Source organism: Alligator mississippiensis, chromosome 11, assembly GCF_030867095.1.
Source record: "Alligator mississippiensis isolate rAllMis1 chromosome 11, rAllMis1, whole genome shotgun sequence".
NCBI lineage: Eukaryota > Metazoa > Chordata > Crocodylia > Alligatoridae > Alligator > Alligator mississippiensis.
This window is the reverse complement of record NC_081834.1, coordinates 31,101,857-31,123,308: the sequence shown is the minus strand read 5'-3', so window position 1 is coordinate 31,123,308 and position 21,452 is coordinate 31,101,857. Positions and strand designations below refer to the sequence as shown.

At 45.2% G+C, this 21,452-nt stretch overlaps 1 protein-coding gene and 1 long non-coding RNA gene across 6 annotated transcripts in view; one reads left to right on the top strand and one right to left on the bottom strand.

Annotated features, from left to right (window-relative positions):
- The window catches only part of CIB2 (calcium and integrin binding family member 2), a 152,674-nt gene that overhangs the window by 128,587 nt on the left and 2,635 nt on the right, over positions 1-21,452 (bottom strand). For 3 of the 4 annotated variants that reach the window (XM_059714765.1, XM_059714767.1, XM_059714766.1), the window contains exon 1: positions 1,819-2,036. In XM_059714765.1, the coding sequence (XP_059570748.1) occupies positions 1,819-1,869 (51 nt within the window). In that variant the 5' untranslated portion in view covers positions 1,870-2,036. Of the gene's footprint in view, positions 1-1,818; positions 2,037-18,851; positions 18,957-21,452 lie in introns of those variants that run through there. The other variant, XM_059714769.1, reaches the window with a different exon arrangement.
- Positions 2,817-15,149, top strand: LOC109280685 (uncharacterized). 2 transcript variants are annotated; one of them, XR_002087096.2, is made up of 5 exons: positions 2,817-3,221; positions 4,420-4,516; positions 6,273-6,603; positions 6,949-7,134; positions 10,604-15,149. It is a non-coding gene; the product is annotated as an uncharacterized LOC109280685 (long non-coding RNA). The 2 variants fall into 2 exon arrangements; XR_002087095.2 differs by having other exon boundaries at positions 6,949-15,149.

Sequence of the window (21,452 nt, the reverse complement as noted above, 5' to 3'; positions counted from 1 at the left end):
ATCAACTATAAAATTATCCAGCCCTTTTAAAAATCCAGGCACACTAATTGATTTTATAACCTCATGCATCAGAGAAATCCCATAGACTGATTGGGCCCACTGGGCCTAGCTACTGCAAGACTCTGAGGCCAATTACATGAGCTTATGAAGCATAGGGCTCCAAAGTCCATTAGAAGATGACAAATTCTAGATGATGTATACTGAATGAAGGATGACTTTTCAGTCCTCACATTTGCCAGCCTATGCCAAGATGTTAGTGTTAATTGCATTTAGTTTTTGTTTTGTTTTACTGCAGTTGAATTTCTGCTCTGTGTTCACTTTTATTGGTAGTAGGAATACAGACAATTTATGCGTTACAGATCCCTGATTTCCCTCTTCTCAGCATATTTGGCAGGGTAGTTAACATAGTCTTAGTCGTATTTGCTCAGACTACAGAATCTGCTGCAATGACTTATGTCTGGTAAGGGTGAAATCAGCAATAAAGTGAGGTTAAATGAGCTTTACCCCTATGCTGTCTGTGATCATTACATGCGCATGACAATATAGGCATATGCCTCTGATATGAAACGAAGAAATTATGCCAGGTTATCAGATCAGTATATTAATCATCCTAAGTATCACCTGGGTATCCTATTTTTATCAAGGGAGAGCTGCTTTAAGATAAAAAGTGAATGATAAAGCATTTAAGGGAAATGCCAGTAACTTACCCAAATATTTTAAAATATTCACAAATCTGAGAATGTCCCTGAATTTTTGTTAAATGACCACCCCAAAAGAGTTAATAATAACTCCAAAGGATTGTAGTTTCTAAAATCAAAGGTTCTGTTTTAAGGGCCTGACCCAAAACCTGCCAAGGTAAATGGAAAGAGTATTGATATCAGTATATTTTGCATCAGGCCTTTGGTCATTAGGAGATAAATAATATTTCAACATTCAGTTTATTGCACTGCTAACTCCATGTTGTTTAATGCTTTGCAGACAAAAACAGAACAACACAGCCAGCCTTCTCTGCACCTTGGAATGGACGTTCAATTTCCTCTTTCATCTGCTTTCTCTTATTTCACATCTTGCTCCCTTTATTCTTGAAGATGTCTGATGGTAGACAGCCCACTATTTTTAATTTCAGACAATGCAAATATCTGCAATGTGCTGAAGCACTGTGAATGGAAGTGGAAAAGACTAATATGATGAACTAAAAAAAAAACGCAACTGAGATAACATGTCTTCAAAAAGATACCACAAAGGCTGTATTCCTTCTGGAGAGTCCTGCACCTAAAATACAGATCTCACTTTATCAGCAAGTGTGGCAGCCAGAAGTGTGAACAAATTTGGGACAACCATGCCTAAGCAATTAAATCTGAAACCTTCTCTCTAGTACTTAAGAGCAATTAGTGCATTTCGTCCTTATGAGATATGAAACTGGTCATGTCTCTTCAGCTCCTTCTCACTGAAGGGACTGGGGCAGGATGGGCAGACGTGTATAAATAACACAATGTCATCTTTAAAATCTGTTCAATGAAAGAGCCACCCTAAAAACTCACTTTTACCACTCTGTACACAAACTCTGATCTGTTAGTTGGACTGAGGTCTGGGACTGATTTCCTTCCCTGATAATTAAGGGAAGGAACCCAGGAAAGGGGATCCGGCTGGATGTTATGCTGCTAACACTCATGGTAAGCAAATATAAACAATTGTAGGGAAGGGATCAGTAAAGCGTGAACAGTCCAGTCCTGCACAATCCAGGTTTGCATCATACATCCCAAAACAAAACACATTCAGATCATCCCCTTCCCCACAGTGCAGACTAAGAGATCTTACCTGGTAGGCATCTAGCTGTTCATCAGTAAATATCGTTTGCTTATTACCCATCTTAAATGTGGAATTCTCCCTCTATGCAAATGCATCCCATTGGAAGCTGTAGGAGTCCTCTGTACTGCAGGCATTTAGAGCATGTACACTCCGAGATCGCGCCGAAGAAATCCCCAAGCCCGCATTGAACTGAACTGCCCTTGGCCGCACCTGTCCGCGGAGCACGGAGCCAGGAAGCAGCGTCCGGGAACCCAGCGGAGCGGGAAGCGAGTTCAAATCAGGGGCCGCTATCACCCAAGACCGGTGCTGCCATCTCGCCCCTTCCCCTGGCTGTTCCCTGGGCGCAGCTCAGCTTGTGCGGCCCGAAAGCAGCCAGGAGTAGTACCCCGTGCAGGCAGACGGCGGCTCTCCTCTCCTGATGTCCCCGGCGCTGGCCCTCCAGGGCACTCCCTCTGCCTCCGCGGAGCTGCAGGAGCCCTGCGCCACCAGGTGGCGCTCAGTACCCCCGTGTGCTCCGCGGAGCCCCCGGGCGGGCCCGGCTGCGCGGGCAGCGGCAGTGCTCCAGCCGCAGGGCGGGCGCGGGGCTGCGGGCAGCCGGCTGTGCCTGGGGCGTCTTCCCGGCCTCGCCCCTCCACAGCTGCTGCTCGGCCAGGACGGGGAGCAGCCGGGCGGCAGCGTCTCCCCCCGCGATAGGAGCGAGTCCCTGCCTGTGCCAAGCCGCCCGCCGTCCGCTGCTGAAAGGGGCGGCGGCCGCGGCGGGGCGGCCTGGGGAGCTACGGACACGTGAGCGGCGGCCTGCGGGGCTCTGCTCTCTCCGCTCCCGGCAGAGCTGAGGGGAGGAACTCCAGGATCCAGCTGCAAGCGGGACGAGCGGTGCTCAGGACGCCCGGAGGAAAGGCTTCTCCCTCTGCAGGCAGGAGGTGGGCAACAGAGGAGCAAAGGGAGTGCAGGAGGGATCAGTAAACACCCTTCAGCAGCATCGTCTCCGGCCGCCCTCCGTGCTGGGGAGTCCTGAGCACCCCTCGCCCCTCCTTGCTGTGCTGGGGGTGTTGCCGCTTTCGTCCCCCCAGGTACTCTGATCCCAGAAGCAGTTCGGTCTGAATCACAATGATTATGTGAAACAAGGGATTGTCCACTCCGGTTTGGAGGAAGTGGAGATGCACAAGCCAGTGATCATGCTCAATATTAATAAGCCACCTTAGGAAAGAAGAATGGTCATGGCACATGACTCAGTTTCCCTGCTGAGTTGGCTCAGGGATCCTCATCTCAGAGGAATGGGCAGGGATACAGAACTCTTGCCCTGACTGGTATACAACTCCCCCGCGCAGAGGCAGGCAGCCGTGTGGGAGTCTGAAACTTGCCTGAAACCCAGAGGACAGATTCTGAGGGCCCCAAGACCTCACCACCCAGTAGTGAGTATGGTTGTGAACTCTCTGCTGTATGTAGCTGCTTTTCTAAATATTGCCTGATTGATAATGTCCCAATGAAACAGTGTATCATTTGGAGGAACTTGCTTTGACTTCTCTTGTATTTCTCCAGATACAGTAAAAGCCCTTGGAGACATCCTGGGTATAACAACTGCTCATTTCTATATACAGAAGGCAGCACAGCTGGTTCATATGTTAAAAGTGCCCTGCTCCTCCTCCTCCTTACTGCTCCTCAGAGGTTCTCATAAGCATTAGCTCAGGAATGACCTCCTGGGTTTACATTTGTCTACAGACCAGTCGCAAACATCCACAAGTGTCCAGCTCAGATGGGTAACTCATTTCTATTCCAAGACAGGAATACACTAAAAAGAAAGGGGAACATCAGAAAATACCTTCTGCCTCCCTCTCCACCAAGATACAAACATTCATCCTTGCTGCTAGAATAGAATTTACTTTGGCATCCAGCACATGGAAGCAAGGAATAATCAGAATAGCACTAAGAGTAAATGAACCTGATCTTGTAATAAACAGGCCCTCAGAGTTGCTGACGCAGATGACATTTTAAGGGAATCAGTTCCTTCAGATGGTGACAAGAGTATAAAATAAGATTAATAGATTTCAAAGACATTAGGGCTGGAAGGGACCTTGTGAGGTCATCGGGTCCAGCCTCTGCCCAAGGGGCAGGAAGTCAGTTGGAGTCAGATGACCCCGGCAAGATAATCATACAAACCCTTCTTGAACATGCCCAGAGCAGGTGCTTGGCACCACTTCTGGGGGGAGTCTATTCCAGACTCTGGAAACTCAGATGGTAAAGAAGTTTTTCCTTATGCCCGGTCTAAAATGGTTTTCCAGCAGTTTGTGACCATTAGACCTTGTCTTCCCTTGAGGTGCCCTGGTGAGCAGACATTCTCCCAGTTCCTGATGCACACCCCTTATGTACTTATAGGCTGCCACCCAAATCACCCCTGAAGAGTCCTATGCCTCTCAGCCTCTAATAATGTGCGTGGCTCTTCTCTGGACTCTCTCAAGCTTCTCTACATCCTTTCTAAACTGCAGAGCCCAGAACTGGATGCAGGACTCCAGCTGCAATCTCACCAAGGCCGAGTAAAGTAGGAGGATGACTTCTTGGGGTTTGCTTGAGATGCACTAGTAGATGCAAGACAGAGTTTTATTTGTTTTGCAGGCTGTGGCATCACATTGGTGGCTCGTGCTCATCTTGTGGTCAATCAGGACGCCCAAGTCTCTTTCAGTCATGGCGCTAGTGTAGCACTGCCAAGCCTGTAAGTATAATGTGGATTTTTTCTCCCAAGGTGGAGCACCATGCATTTCTCCATGCTAAATGTCATAAGGTTTTGATCCGCCCACCTTGCGAGTCTGTCCAGGCTGGCCTGAATTGCCAGCCTATCCTCTAGTGTGTCTGCACTTCCCCATAATTTGGTATGATCTGTGAACCTGGCCAGTCTGCTTCTGACACCCGAATCCAGATAATTTATGAATATATTAAAGAGTACTAGTCCAAGTACTGAGCACTAGGGGACGCCACTGGTCACCATGCACCATGTTGACTTGGTTCGATTGACTGTCATTCTCTGGGTCCAACCACGGAGCCAGTTCCCCAGCCATCGGACTGTAATGTTGTCGAGGCCACAGTTCCCCAATCTGTCCATAAGGACATCATGGGAGACCAAGTCAAAGGCTTTTTTGAAATCTAAATATATGACATCAACCCCTTGGCTTTTGTCCAGGTGATGTGGCACCTGGTCATAAAAGGAAATGAGATTGGTCAGGCAAGACCTACCAACAATGAAGCCATGTTTGCTCTCTCTTAGAATGTTGCCTTTCGTTACCCTGTTGTTGATGGTTTCTTTGATGAATTTTTCCAAGGTCTTTCCAGGGATTGAGGTCAAACTGATTGGCCTGTAGTTCCCTCAATCTTCTTTCTTTCCTTTCTTGAAGATAGGCACCACATTGGCCCTCTTCCAATCTTCAAGAACGTCTCCTGAGCACCAGAAGGTCTCAAACATCCTCTCCATTGGTCATACTATGATGTCAGCCAACTCTTTTAGCACTCTTGGGTGCATTGCATCTGAGCCAGCTGACTTCTGGATGTCCAGCCTCTCAAGCTGTTCCCTCACAAGATCTTCGCCAATTATAGGCGTATGATCGCCCTTACCCTGGTAGTCCTGTGTCCTGTCAGGCAGGGTGATACACTTGGGCTGGTGGAAAACTGACACAAAGTAATTGTTGAGGAGATTAGCTTTTTCCTGGGTGTCGGTTGTCAGCTGCCCCATTTGGTTCAGCAGGGGTCTGATGTTGTCCTTGTTTTTTTTCTGACTTCCCACATATATGAAGGAGGACTTTTTATTGTCCTTGGTTCTTGTAGCCAATTTGAGTTTGGTTTCAGCCTTGGTTTTTCTGGTCCACTCCCTCCAGGTGTGGGCCAGTACTGCATAATCCTTCTTAGTGGTAGTGGATGTCAGGGTGGTTGAAGTTGCCCATGACAACCATGTAATGAGAGCATGCAGCCTTTGCCAGTTCGCTAGAGAATTCACGGTCAAGCTCTTCTTCCTGGTTAGGAGGTCTGTAATAGACTCCTACAGTTATATCCCCTTCACCATGTTCTCCCCGTATCCTAACTCAGAGGGTCTCAAGTCGAGTCACCCTCCTTGGGTGCCAATCTCTGCTTGTAGGGAAGCGTACTGCTCCTTCACATAGAGAGCTACACCCCAACCCTTCCTCCCGACATGGTCCCCCTCCTGTACAAGGTATAGCCATCTATACCTGCGGTCCAGCCATAGGTGGAATCCCACCAGGTTTCTGTTATCCCTAAGAGATCAGATTCATTTTTACTTAGCAGAAGGGCCAGTTCTTCCTGTTTGTTCCCCATGCTCCTGGCATTTGTGTACAGGCAGCTAAGCTTGCCATCAGAAGCCCTGGGCTTCCCTGTCCTCTCAGAAGAGTCCTGTCCTTGGGCTGGGGTAGGAGTGAGTTCCCTTGTGTTACTTGACCTACTGATTCTGTGGTTGTCACTTCCAGGGCTTGCGCTAGTGATTGTCCGCCCATCCCCCAGCAATCTTAGTTTAAAGCCCTGTCAAGTACATCAGCCATTTTGGCTAAGAAGAGCTTCTTTCCCCCTGGAGTGAGGTGGACGCCATCCCTTCCCAACAAACTGCTGCCTCTCTCTCTGAAGTGCAGACTGTGATCGAAGAAGCCAAAGTCTTCGCGATAACACCAACCCTGCAGTCTTCTGTTGACTTCTTCAATACTTTTCTCCCTCCTATGCCCATGACCTGTAACCAGAAGGATCGAAGAGAAAACTACCTGCAACCTGTTGAGTGCAGCACTCCTCTGTTACAGTGCTGCAAAGGTAAGAAATAGTAGTATGGCATTGTACAAGCAGATTGCAATGTATTTGCCCAGGCTTACTAACAAAAAGCATGCATTTGAATTGTAATAATGAAATCACTATGCATCCACAGTTTATGGACTGAGCAAGATTTGGTCAGAATGTTTGGAACTATAAAAATAAGAAGCTAGAATAACATAACCAAGTATGTTCCCTGGCCTAATGTAAATGCCAAATAAAGTGTTGCTGAGGTCTAGTTTGGGATTAAGACCAACTCAAATTTGAGAGGGTTGAAACTGCTGTTTGGTACTTGGCCAAAGTGACATATTTTTAGCCTCACATTACTCTTATTTCTTCATCATTCAGTGACATCAAGTCTTCCTATACCAAGAGGTCACCATTAGCCAGAAGAAAAAGGCAAAGATTTTAAAGGAAGCATCAGGTGCCTTAATCCTGTCAATCAGCTGAAACTGGGTGCTTAGCACCTTTGAAAATCAGGCCAGTGGTGACTCCAAATGTCTTAAAAAGGCATTAAAAATGAAGATGTCTGCAGTAAGTGTAGTTGATACTTTTGAAATCTGAGTTGTAATTTAATCTTCTCCTTCTGTAAAAGGGAAAAATGTGGTTACCAACCTTCCTAAACATGAGATTCATGAGTGAAAGCTCTAAGTATAACCACGTATGCTTGTGAGCCTCAGATCTAAAAGCCTTGGCTGAAGCATTAACATGAATAATGTCTGTTATTTAAACAGTAAATGGGGTACGAGAGAGGTTTATTAGTACATGCCATTTGGAAAATCATGCCTGTCGTGTGATGAAAATTCTCCTCTTTACCTGGCCTCATTTAGTGGCCTATTTTATGCTACCAAATGTCAGCTGGTGATGGCTTAAAAACTGCTATTTGTAGCTATTTCTTAGTCATCCTTTGAAAAGTTGTAAAACTGCTTGTAGTTAATAATTATATTTTCAGGATAAGTAAAAACTAATGTTTAGTCAAATCTGAGCTTCCATAATACTCTAGGAGAGGAGATCAAGAAATTTGCCAAGATTATCCTGTCTCCTCTGTTATTTATTTTTCTAACAACATTTTGCAATCCTCAGAGTGCTTGATGGAATGATAGACTTGTCACTAGTGCATACATAGATTACTTCCTTCACTGAACAAATGTAGCCACCTATAGGGTAGAAAACAATAACTTTTGCTGTCAGGAAGTTATAGATTCATAGATGCTAGGGTCGGAAGGGACCTCAATAGATCATCGAGTCCGACCCCCTGCATAGGCAGGAAAGAGTGCTGGGTTCAGATGACCCCAGCCAGATGCTTATCTAACCTCCTCTTGAAGACCCCCAGGGTAGGGGAGAGCACCACCTCCCTTGGGAGCCCATTCCAGACTTTGTCCACTCTAACTGTGAAGAAGTTCTTCTTAATGTCTAGTCTCTGCTAGCTTATGGCCATTATTTCTTGTAACCCCCAGGGGCGCCTTGGTGCGTAAAGCCTCACCAATTCCCTTCTGTGCCCCCATGATGAACTTATAGGCAGCCACAAGGTCGCCTCTCAACCTTGAAGTGCGGCGCCCAAAATTGCACGCAGTATTCCAACTGCGGTCTGACCAGCGCCCGATAGAGGGGAATTATCACCTCCTTGGTTCTGTTCATCATGCATCTGCTGATGGACGATAAAGTGCCATTAGCTTTTCTGATGACTTCGTCACACTGACGTCTCATGTTCATCTTGGAGTCCACTAGGACTCCAAGATCCCTTTCCACTTCCGTGCCACCAAGCAGGTCATTTCCTAAGCAGTAGGTATGCTGGACCCCCAGGGTAGGAGAGAGCACCACCTCCCTTGGAGCCCATTCCAGATTTTGGCCACTCTAACTGTGAAGAAGTTCCTTCTAATGTCCAGTCTAGATCTGCTCTCTGCTAGCTTATGGCCATTATTTCTTGTGACCCCCAGGGCCCCCATGATGAACTTATAGGCAGCCACAAGGTTGCCTCTCAACCTTCTCTTGTGGAGGCTGAAGAGGTCCAGGTGCCCTAGTCTCTCCTCATAGGGGTGGCCTGCAAGCCCTTAACCATATGAGTGGCCCTTCTCTGGACCCTCTCCAGGTTATCCACATCCCTCTTGAAGTGTAGTGCCCAAAACTGCACGCAGTATTCCAACTGCGGTCTGACCAGCACGCGATAGAGGGGCAGTATCACCTCCTTGGCTCTATTATAGGTTTAGGGCAGGGCATGAAAGCAGTTAAAGAAATGTGAGACAGAATGTGGCCACAATATTAGGTCTAACCTGCTAATGTTGCAAGAAATTCAATGGGATTCTCAATGGCCAGAGACTTGCTTTTATATCTAGCCCAAAAACACCAACCATCAAGAACAAAGTGCTACTACCTTGCAGGGAGGTTTTCTGTCATTATAATCACAATCTTAACTATATATAGTGGGATATTGACTTTTGATTCAGGAAAAAGAGTGACACTCACCAACTTCCACCTCCTGGAGAACCTTAATGGGTTCTCATTTATGTGTTAAATAGCCTGAGTCTTCCTGGCTTGTAAAATCTAACAAGGCAGCATCCTGAGGTAATACAACTGTGCCTGTTTAATGGCCTACTTAACAGGATTAGGAAATACAGAATGTCCCCAGAATTACTACTGAAGCAAAATGTCACAAATTGAAATGTCTAGTAAAATGTGTACATTTGATAGCTATGCTGGTAGGCTTTTCTTTAAAGAATTAACTGTGATCAGACTTGACTTTTATAAATCTGTTCTTGTACCAATAATACAGATTATGCTCTGGTTTCACAGTGCAAGCCTAGACCCACACTTACCACACTTGCATGGTTTCTACATAGGCTCCCGTCAGGTTACAGAGTTATCAGCAGCTATAGCTAGTCTTTCGGTAGGAAGAGACAGCTAACCATAGGCCATTTAAGGTGAGCAAGGTCCCAGTCCTGCAAATACTCATGTACATCCTTTACTTTAAGCATGAGCTACATTACTGACTGCAATGGGACTGTATTCAGATGGTTCAATCAAACCTACCCTACATGTTTGTTATTCTGCACCCTAATATCAACAGGAGTTTGCACCTCAATTCAGCAGAAGTTCACATTTATACAGCTCCCATTAAACAGCGCTCCTCAGATGACAGTTATTTCAGGCTGCTTGCCTATGCAGAAGATCAGACAAGATTTAAAGAGCTAAATCCACCCTTAATGCAGACCGAGCCATGAGGGATGAATTGGATCCATTGGGTGCGTCCAGATGAGTGTGCACATGTGTTTCCCCAGGGACAAACAGCAGCAGCGCATAGTTGTGCTGCTATTTGTCCCCAGAGCATGCCCATGCATGTGCGCTCTGGCATGCGGCAAGTTACCCAGGGCTGCACCTGGGCTGGCTCCAGCAGCCTTACCTGGGGGCCTCCTGGAGTTCCAGTGCCAGCAGTCCAGGAGCATGGAGCCTAGCTGACAGCTGGAGTGTGGCTCCAGCAGGCCAGGTTCTGGTTTTCAGTGGTGCATGCTGCCATATATTTGTGCTGTCCCATTTTTTTCTACTGCAGGTTTTTTTGACACCAGGATATCCTGGTGTCAAAAAAACCTTCTGTACTGCAAATTAGCAGCATGGTGAACTCCTGCATGTGCAGTGTGTGCAGTCTGCAACGCCACAGACAGGTTTGCAGCACCACAAACTGCATGTGCATCCTTATCTGGACATGCTTATTGTCTCTTAATCTTGTGATTATGTGGGCTGAGATGATTATTCTGGTGAAAATGTGCCACATCCTCATTTGTTACGTACTGTTATATTTCCGATTCATGTTTTTAGAAGTTTAGTACAATTAGCAACCACAGTAAATATCACTTATTATCAGAGGGGAATTGTAGAAAGTTGCTTAGAGCTCCAGTTCCTCCTCTATGTAATGACATTAGTACATAGCTAAATGAGTGCTGAATGTTCTAAAGATGCCAGAGATAATAGAAATAAATTGTCAGTTGTTCTATATTTCTTTTTATTTAAGGAGAGAAAGGACCCAATCATGTTCCTCTTGAAGTCAATGGAAGGGCTTGCCTTGAGGGAGAAGAATAAAGCCCATAGCAATAATGGAAATTTAAAAATCCCAGCATAAAACAAGGCTGTGGATTCCCATTACTCTCTGCTGTGCTGAATAATAAGCCAGGAACCCACTGCTCTACAGGTGTTGTGGTTTTTTTGTCCTCCTTGGATGCTATACAAGTATGGTCCACAACACAAATTAACCAGTGGATTACATAGGGCACTCAAATGAAATTTTTTCTCCATGCACCAAAACAAATAACACAATAGCTTTCTTTCTTGCAGTTTTAGCTTAAACTGTAGAAACTCACACTGCTTAGTCGTAAAGGTCACTGGCTCCATCCTTGGTGAGTAAGCCAGGATGGTGGCCATCATGTAAGTCAGTGTTGCCCAGGATTTGAATTGTTGTTGGTATCAGATACTTGGGAACAGCTCTCTCTTCCAGGGGAAGTTTGTTGCCAACTGTTTAATGTGAATCACGTGTGTGTCTTCAGGTGCCTAATCAATAGACGGTGTAGGTCTGTTACACTATGTTGTATGTCACACCTCCTGCTGACAGCCACCAAAGGGAAAAATTAACAAAATGCTGATCAGTGTGTTACTTATACAGACCAGCTCCCTGTTCTGCATAAGTTGTGGGCGTGTTCCAATCTGCCACTATATAGCATTTAAGGCTTCTGTATACAACCAACAGTACAGATCCTTTGCAGCCATCACATATACCCATTCTAGTAACCAGAATAAAGGACATCAACTCAAGAGGTGGGATAAAAACACTTCAAGGGAAATTAGGAACCAGCAGAACTCCTTGCAAACTTCAAAGAACTTGACAGAGAACACCTGAATTCCTTGTTTTACAGCAAGTAGTAACAAAGACAGATGTGCTGGCTTACAAAGAGCAGGTTTTAAAGGCACAGCAACACACAGGAAGAAGGGGCCCTCTGCATTTATCCAGGGGATTTTTTATTAAAGTCCCTGACTCTCGATTGTTTTGGCTTCTTTGAGTAGAAAGCCTGGAGGAGGAATGCTGCCTTTGTTTGACATAATCTTAGCCTTATAAGGAAGGCTGTTCTTAATTACTGAGGAAAAGTAGCTTGGCTAAAAACTCCATTACAGCTTTTCATTGAAGGGAAAGTTCAGCAGAACATCTCCAGCTGATGACAGTGGGAGAGATGTGGATGGAGATAATGGGGTGTACCTTGGATATGAAAGAATCAGGTCCATGTCCCTGTTCCAGTAAATATTTATACACAGCAAAACTGACAAAGACCCATCCCAGAATGGCCAACAGCCTGAAAGTAACAGCACTCACTTTGGATATGGAAAACTTGATTTCCCTGTTCCAAATCAAGCAGAGCAAGAATGATTTCAAAATGGGTCTCTGACAGCCTAAGTAATTGCCTATAATAGACACTTACTGTCTTAGTTTTCACTATGAAAGGTCTTGAGTTCATCCTCATCTGTAATAGGAAACATTTTTCATAAAATGGGAAAATAGTTTCCCACATGGCTCTAATCCTATGGTCAAATACAGAGTTCATGAGGGGGATGCAACTCCACTGACTACAGGGCATTTGGCTTATCTATGGTACTCTGGCTCTACGAATAAAGGCATTTTGGGTAATTCCTCACTGTCTCAGGGAATGGCACCTGAGGCTAATATGTGAACATAAGATAAACAATTTCTCTGAGTCTTCTTTCCTCAGTGTGAAGGGTGTCCCCAGGCATGTAATAAAAACAATATGCAGAGATTATTTAAACAAAAGAATATGCAAACCACAAGTGCTGGAGATCAACTGTGCTACACACTCTTCCAGAGCATTCTGTCACATCCCGTATTTTATGGCATACTTACCTTGCTATACTAACTGGGTTGATTTTAAAGACTTTGGCATAAGGTACCAAAATGTTATTACTTTCTTTGTCCATGTATTTTAACTGGTTCAACTGCTTTAAACAGTCATTTGCACTTATGCAACATCTCAAATATAAGATACTACAATAAATCAGTACACTTATATGTATATAGCAAAACCATAGCTATGTAGTGTTATAAGTGCCTCTCTTTTATCACATTGTTTTACAGTATAATTTCTTTAAAATATTTGCCAAGCACATTACCTTTAAACTACATAGCAAAGTAAACTTTATACCCTGCAATCAAAGTCAATCTCAAAGTATCATCTATAAATATGATTGAAGAATATAAGTATATACAAGAATCAATGTACTAGCAATTATATACTGGTATACAAGTAAGGTATTTAGGAACATTTTTCTGACTACATTTCCAAAAAGATGGATTAGTTTGAGAGCTGGAAATATGACCAATCTTTACATTTATGTGTTTGATTGGACAAATATTCAACCAACTGTGGTCAAGTCCCATGTTCCTATGTCCTCATTCATAGGGCACTATGCTGTGTTAAACTACAGATCTTCTTTTAATACCACATTTATTCATATATTGTACAAGCATTTCCTCTCAAAATTAGCCATCCCAAGTTGGCCTAAGTGTTTTTAGCTAGGAGGGTGATTTCCATTCTGGGATGGAAGCATACAGTAATGCCTATCAGGGACTATGCTGCCTTCCCAGACCCATGTAGAAGGTGCAGAGTCCAGTTCTCTCCTTCCAGCTCCAAAGCTCAAGCTTTAACACCATCACAGCTGCTACTGAAATGGCAGCAGTTTTGGGGAGCAATCAGGCAGTGACTTTGACACAGATAAAGCTTAAGCTTTGGACCTAGGAGGAGATGAGTGATGCATGCACCCAGAAGCATTCAGCCATGGTGAGCCCATGCTGTGACCTGGAAGACTCTGATCTTTTTCTTTTCATTCTGTCTTCCCAAAACAAGGTGAGTGTTTTATTTGGGAGGGCATTGTGATATTGTAGAAAATAGAGAAAATTACAAAGAGAAAAATGATGACTTCTATGTGGCAAAATTATGCTGGGGTGGTCTGACAGATAGGAACATATTGAGCAGTGTCTTCTCCTAAACCAGTGGTCTCCAACCTTTTTATGTAGGAGATCACCCTTGACATTTAAAAGCAACCCAAGATCTACCATGTGCTGCTGCCACACCCCCCGAGCAGATAAGTTTGTGGGGAGGGAAGGGGGGGGGCAGATTGAGGCAGAGGGAGAAAAATTATTTGGGGGTGCACCTTCCCAGCAGGTAAGTCCCATCTGGCCAGGGATCAACTCAACTTACCCCTGCTCCTTCCTCTGTGGCACTGTCCCTCACTGAAGCAGCCTCGATCTAGCCCCAGCCCCTTCCCTCCCCCACAGACTGACATGCTAGGCTAGGGTGCGCATGTGCATGCATGCAGGCACTCAGCCCCCCACCCCAGCCTCAGATCGACTCCAAGAGGCTCTGAGATCTACCAGCAGATCAAGATCCACTGGTTAGTGACCACTCTCCTAAACCTTTATAGATTGACTTAATTATGTGTCATGCTTCAAGTGCCCATGACTGGTACTAAAACTTAATTTTTTTTCCAGAGTCTTCATTAGGGAAAAAACCTGTGTTTTTAAACTCAAGTTAGTTACATAGGATAAAATCCTAATAAAGACAAGGCAATTTGTACTTTTCTCATGATTTAGCATATGGGTGGACAATTATTTTTGCTGGATAGCCGCTTGACGGGTTTTGGTGAGCTGTTGAGGGACGCATGGGTAGCCCTTCCCCCTAGTCGCCATCTTGGGATCGAAGTCACTCCCCTAACCCCCTGACCTTTGCCACCAGAAGTCCCTCCCCTTACCCCCTGGAAATACTCCTTTTGGGAGGAGAGGTTGCCATCTTGGAACCAGAAAAACCCCCCAAATCATAGACTAAAAGTCAAACACCTACTATAACGTATTTTAAATTTTATTACAAAAATATTGTCTTGATTTGTGTTTGTGTAGTGTATATAGAGATGTGTATAATACAGGCAGTCCTCAGACTTACAACACAATTGATTCCTGAAAACCAAAATGTTGTAACTCGGAACCAATTTTCTCATAAGAAACAATGTTATAAATGGGGGATTGATTCCCGAACCAAGGCCTGATACCCTATTTTCGCCAAAAATACCCAAGAATTTTGTACTCAATCAATTATAGATGGGTAATATAGCTACATTAATGTATTTATATCGTAAGTAGCAATCATAATGATTTGGAAGGACTTCTTTGAGGTGACTTTGATGGACTTTTTGAAGGGTTCTTGGCTGGAGTCTTCTCAGGAATCTTGTCTGCAAGTTTTTCTGGAGTCTTGTCTGCTTTCTTAAAGAAAGTGTCCAAGCAAGTTTGGACAGATGTTCTCCAGGGAAATGAGCGATGCAGCGAATTTGTTCGCTGGCGTGGCGTGGCGTCGCATTGGATCAAGCATTTTAAGTCGAAACTGATGTCATAAAGTTGAAACAGGGTGTCAATTTATAAACGTTGTAAGTGCAAAACATTGTTATTCGAAACATTGTAAGTCAAGGACTGCCTGTAACTCAAAAATAAAGTCTTACTCTTGTATATTGTATGTGGGTGGTGTGAGAGGGTATGTATGGTGGAGGTGGGGGTGTATGGTGGCGTGTGGGGGGCAATGAGGTATGTTGGGGTTGTGTATGTGTGGGGGGTTTTGGGGGCAGGGTGTGGGTGTGTGGCTTTTGTGGGGTGTGAATGATTATGGCAGGGTGTGGGGACCCCCCACACCCTCCCTCCTCATGGCATGTAGCCCCCGCCAGCAGCAGCAGGAGCACCAGCGGGCGGGGTGCTCAGGGGCCAGAGCCGTGCACCGTTGGATGCCAGTGCCTGTGCCAGGCATGAGTACCCCCACCTGCTGGTGCTCCTGCTGCTGCCAGTGGAGGGTCTGCACCATGTGGGGAGAGGGTGTGGGATACCCCATTATGATCCCTCATACCCACATCCTGCCCACCCAAGCTGCCTCCAGCCTGTGTCCCATGCTCCCCCTGCCCCACCCCTGGCCCCACCCCCACTGCTTCCCTACCTGGTGCCTAGAGTGAGCAGGTCCCCAGGTGGCTGCAGCAGTGGCAGCAGCAGCTCTGCTGGGAAGCTGAGTGCTGGCTGGGCCAGACCCTTCCGCCCGCGAGGGTGGGAGCGAGGCACAATACAGTATTTTGGAGGAGTGTATATATGTGGGTGCCTCACTCCCACCCTTGTGGGAGGAAGGGCTGGGTGGGGTACAATTAATTGGTGGTTACTCATGAGCCAAATGAAAGTACCTGGTGGGCCAGGTCCGTCCCATGGGCTGTATTTTGCCCACCGCTGATTTAGCAGATTATGTTGAACCCTAGGTTCCTCATACTCTAGAGCAGGGGTGGGCAATTATTTGGGCTGGAAGGCCACTTAGAAAGTTTTGGTGAGCTGCTGGGGGCCAGGTCAGCATAGCCCCTCCCTTCTCCCCCATCCATGCAACAGCTCACCAAAACTCCTTAAGTGGTATTTTACTAGATTGGTCTGGGGGTGCCAGACAGAACAGGCAGGCAGCGTGTCCATGGAGACTGGACTGGGATCTACCACAGGCAGGTGTGCTCAGCCAGACAGATGAGATAGGGATGCAGGTGGGCAGGGAGTGATGTCCAGGAGCAGGACAGGCGGGTGGGGGCAGGGGCGGGGCTAGGGTTTGGATCTCCAGGTGGTGAAAGCGTGGGGCTAGGGTCTGGGGGGAAAGCTACAATCTGCTCCCCACACAGCCCTGCACTGTTAGCACCCTGCAATCCTGGCCCTAGCCCAGCCACACATCCAATTCCTGGACACTACTTCTGCTGCTGCTGGGAAGCAGAGTTAGGCCACTGTGCCACCCCTGGCCTGTCACATGCCCAGGGGCAGGAGGACGTACTGTACACACCATGGCCCAGGCTGCCCTTTGCACCTGGGCTGGGTGGGACCCGCTGTCCACTGAATGAAATCTCTTGGCAGGCTGGATCTGGCCCACAGGCTTTTTTTTGCCCACTCCTGGTTGATCCATTAAAGCAGGTTGATCCATTAATGCAGGTTTACACAAACCCCCTTGTCTTCACTAGGGTTTTACCTTGCCTTAGCCAGCTAAACTTCTTCCCCAAATGAACATTTCTGTTCTAACTCTCTCATAACACATATTGTTTAACTTTCTATTACATTACATTAACATAAACATACAAGGAAAATTACACTCCCAACCTTTCTATTTAAAATGATGTTGCTACTGGCAAGGTTTACAATCCAACTTTTAAATTGTTCCAAAGTTGTTAGTGCTGCCATGAAAGAATTCCCAACACACACAGAAAAACAGGAGTAGGAGGTAGGAGAATGATGGGAGAGAATTGCTCCAGCTTCATGCCAGAGCTTTAGCTATAGATTTGCACAGGTAGAGTTCTGGGCTTTCACAGCCTTGGATGGAAGGATGAATTTCAGACAAGATCCAGTTGCTGGACGCAGCCTTGAACATGCAGTAAGTTTAAGGAAAGTCAACTAACTGCCTGAAGACAGTGTGCAGCCAAAATTAAAGAATGATAAAGCCTTACCAAGAAACATTTATCCAGGAGGAAAGAAGTTACAGTTGCTTGCAGCTAAATCTACACCCCCAAGCCCAGACCAGCACAACACACACATACCTACATATAGACACCATCACTCCACACTAAAAAACATAAATAAAAAAAAATCAATCCCTGATGCAGGGAATTTAGTGCAGCCAAATGCATTTTTCTTTTTCTATTTTGGGGCAGCCAAGAGCCTTGAGGCCCAAGCAGTGAGCAAGCCAGCAACCCTGGAGGCTTACATTGCATCTCTGGGGCTAAGCATCATGCTGGCAGGAAAGAGGGGGATGTTTGTGGCTGCCTGTGGCCTCTTCTTGAGAGACGGATGACCCTCCATCAGGGATGGCCTTTTTTCATCTTGAACATACACAGTATTTTAATCTCCTTTAATTTAAAAGTACTAAATCCAAAATTTAAGTCAATGGACATTAAACTTCCTGAATGTCCACAAGTAGACAAGGTCAAAGTTATGTTGGTAAATATGAAAAACACTAGGCGCTAAATCTCAGTGGGTCTAATGCCCCTCCACCCTGACCCAGTATTCCGTTAATCTCTATTCCAATCAACTGTTTTCCTTGTGGATTTATATCATGTTTGTAAAGTTTCACTTCACTGACAAATTCTGAAAGGCAGCCTCCAAAAGGAACAGTTCTGGTTAAGAGAGACTGCTTGTACATTTATCCTGTCCCTACTTTGCTACAGGTTACATAGTTCAAACAGATTTGATATTCCTTGATAGAATTATAGTTTACGGTGATAACATGAAAAATCATATTTCAGCTAGGAATGACTCTTCATTAAAGAACAGCCCACTAGTGCAATTTATTAGAGCACCTAGAAACCCTGAGAGAGAGAGGTGTGTACCCACACATACACAGAGTACCATGTACTAATGCTGGAATTTAAAACCTAAACTACACTTTTCATATTATATATGAATCTATTAGCAACAATGCAAACTCAAGGAAAATTGAGTCAAAACAGTCTAGTGGTATGTACTAGAACTGTGTTTTATCTAGTCAGAGCTTATAAGTCAGAGTGGAACTGAGGACTCCCATGATCCTCTTGCTTCATTGTTGGAGATGCATTACACCCCACTACTTTTACCTTATGATGGGAGAACAGATGCTCTAAATTCTATTCCTGTCTTTGTGATCCTAACAGAATTAATTTAGTTTCTCTAGGTCTTGGTTTGCTTAGCTGTCCTGCTGCTGTTTGCCCATCAATAAATTGGAGATAATAATGTTGACCTACCACAGAACAGGTGTTGTGGGAGTTTGTTAGAGATCTTCTAATGAAACGTGACTTAGAATTAAAATCAGAATCAAAACACACATGGTCTCAGAATACAAATTCTACATTATGAGAAAGCAATGGTACAGAGTGAAACTTTATTTTGCTCTTGTCAAATTGTATGCCTCTAAAGTTCTGTGATATATTTTAATCATAAAGCCATTTTTGTGATGAATTATTTACATTAAAAAAATCTTCAGTTTTCATGAACTACTGTAGCAAACTGAAGTTCTGAAGAGTTACTGAATGTTAAAAGTTCACTTAAAGTACATCAACACAAGAAGAACCTCATGAGAATGGTCTGATGCCTGCTTACATGTACAAGGGAATAAGGTACTAATTAACCAAAGTCATGGATGTAGTCGATCAAAAATGAAGGAAAATTGTGAGGAAAATCAAAATGTACCAACCTTCTCATGGGGCTAAGTTCCTCTTATTAGATTAAGGAGAGACTTGCCAGTGATTTTGGTCAGAATGGGATCACAGTCTGCACTTAGGTTTGTGGTGACCAGCTCCTGTAGTGAATAATGTATACAGTATTATGGATTCAGAACTAAAACCACTTTTTAAGTGTTTGCACAATAAAAAATACACAATAATATATTTGAAGGCCAAACAATCCATGATGGTCACCTAATCTGGCTTCCTACATAAGAAAAGCACTAATACTTCACCTAGTAATTCCTGCATCAAGCATGGTATGTAGAAAACATGTTTCTCCTTGAAAACATCTTTCACTCTCTAAGCTGGTCCCTGTATTTGCCCCTCCCACTCAGTGCTTTATCAACAGTGTTCTATTTTCTTGTTCTTTCCCCTTTGGAATGTCTCTAACTCAAGCTCTCTATCCTTTTCTTCTCTGAAATACCAAAGCACCACCACCTTCTAGTGTGAAACCTTTTAAAAACTGCTTGCTTCTTAGAAAAGATTATGAAAGAGGCTATCCTTAACAGACTGGCTAGTGGCAACACCCTGAGGGATAGCCAGCACGGGTTTGTTGCAGGTAGGTCGTGCTTGATCAATCTCATTTCCTTTTACGACCAGGTGACCTATCACCTGGACAAGGGGGAGGAGATTGATGTCATATATCCTGACTTTAAAAAAGCCTTCGATCTGGTATCCCATGATCACCTTTTGGCAAAACTGGTCAACTGTGGCCTTGGGTCCACCATGATCCGCTGGCTGGGGAATTGGCTCCGTGGTTAGACCCAGAGGGTGGTGGTTGACGGAAGTCAATCGTCATGGTGCCCTGTAACCAGTGGGTCCCTCAAGGCTCTGTCCTTGGACCTATTTTGTTCAACCTCTTCATTAATGATGTGGACATTGGTGTCACAAGCAGACTGGCCAAGTTTGCCAATGATACCAAACTTTGGGGTAAAGCATCCACACCTGAGGACAGGAGGGTAATCCAGGCTGACCTTCACAGACTCAGGAAATGGGTGGACAAGAACCTGATCATGTTTAACACTGAAAAATGCAAGGTTCTCCACCTTGGGAGGAAAAACCTGCAGCATGTCTATAGGCTCAGCACTGCTACGCTGACTAGCACTACGGACAAGAGGGACTTGGGGGTCAGGACTGACCACAAGATGAACGTGAGCCTTCAATGTGATGCCGCAACTAGTAAAGGGAGCAAAACCCTGGCTTGCATCCATAGATGCTTCTCAAGCAAATCCCAGGACGTCATTCTCCCATTGTACTCGGCCTTGGTGAGGCCATACCTGGAGTACTGTGTCCAGTTTTGGGCTCCACAATTCAAAAAGGATGTGGAAAAGCTCTAGAGAGTCCAGAGGAGAGCCACACGCATTATCAGAGGTCAGGAAAACAGACCTTATGATGAGGGGCTGAGAGCCATGGGACTCTTCAGCCTGAAAAAGCACAGGCTCAGGGGTGATCTGATGGCCACCTATAAATTTATAAGGGGTGTTCACCAGGATCTGTGGGAACGTTTGTTCACCAGAGCGCCCCAAGGGATGACAAGGTCAAACGGTTATAAACTCCTGCAAGACTGTTTCAGGCTGGACATAAGAAAGAACTTCTTCACTGTCGGAGCCCCCAAGGCCTGGAATAGCCTGCTGCTGGAGGTGGTTCAAGCACGTACTTTGAAAGCCTTCAAGAGAAACCTGGATGTTTTTCTTGCTGGGATCCTATGACCCCAGCTGACTTCCTGCCCCTGGGGCAGAGGGTTGGACTCGATGATCTTCTGAGGTCCCTTCCAGCCCTAATGTCTATGAAATCTATGCTAGAGTCTCCTTGGTGTTTTATTACACCCTCATTTTTACAAAGTTTGTAAAGTACTATTCATTCTCTGAGATGCACTATAAACAATTAGAGATGACTGTTTTTAAATGTGCAAATAATAAAAGTAATGAAACACTAAAAAATACCAAGCCAAATCTGCTGTGGAAAATAATTCACTGCTATGCATGCTATATTATGGATATAAGGGTAGAAACATTTTTATGGGGGCACAAATGGTGAGCAGATAGACATCCATATCCTTTGTCACGTCACATCAGTGACCACAACAAAAGGTAGTGTAAAACAGTGCCACTTTATAACAGCAGATGTCTATTTGCTCTGTGGCAGGAGAGTATACTTAATAGATGCCCTGAGCGGTTACTCTAGGGGCGAGAGGCCAAATCCTGCACATTGCAGGAATTCCCATGCAGGATTGGGCTTATCAAGCTCTGAGAGCACATGCTTACCTCTGTTGCCCTGGCAAACCCCAGTGGGCCTCTCTGTAAGCAGAAAAAGTTGGGGTTCCCCACTTCTGAACACCTACCCTGTGAGGCCCCAAGTCTTCATGCTGGGATCTGTGTCAACTGTGCTTCACATGGAGGCATGGGTCAGTGCTGGTCCTGGCAAGGAGGCATTGGCAGTGCAGGACTCAGGGAATCCCTGGTGCCCTGTGTCTCCACATGAAGCACAGGTTGGTGCAGACCCAGCACAGGTCCCAGAACAGAGGCATGGGATGCCAGGAATTTCCCAGGTCCTGCACTGCCCTCTACCTC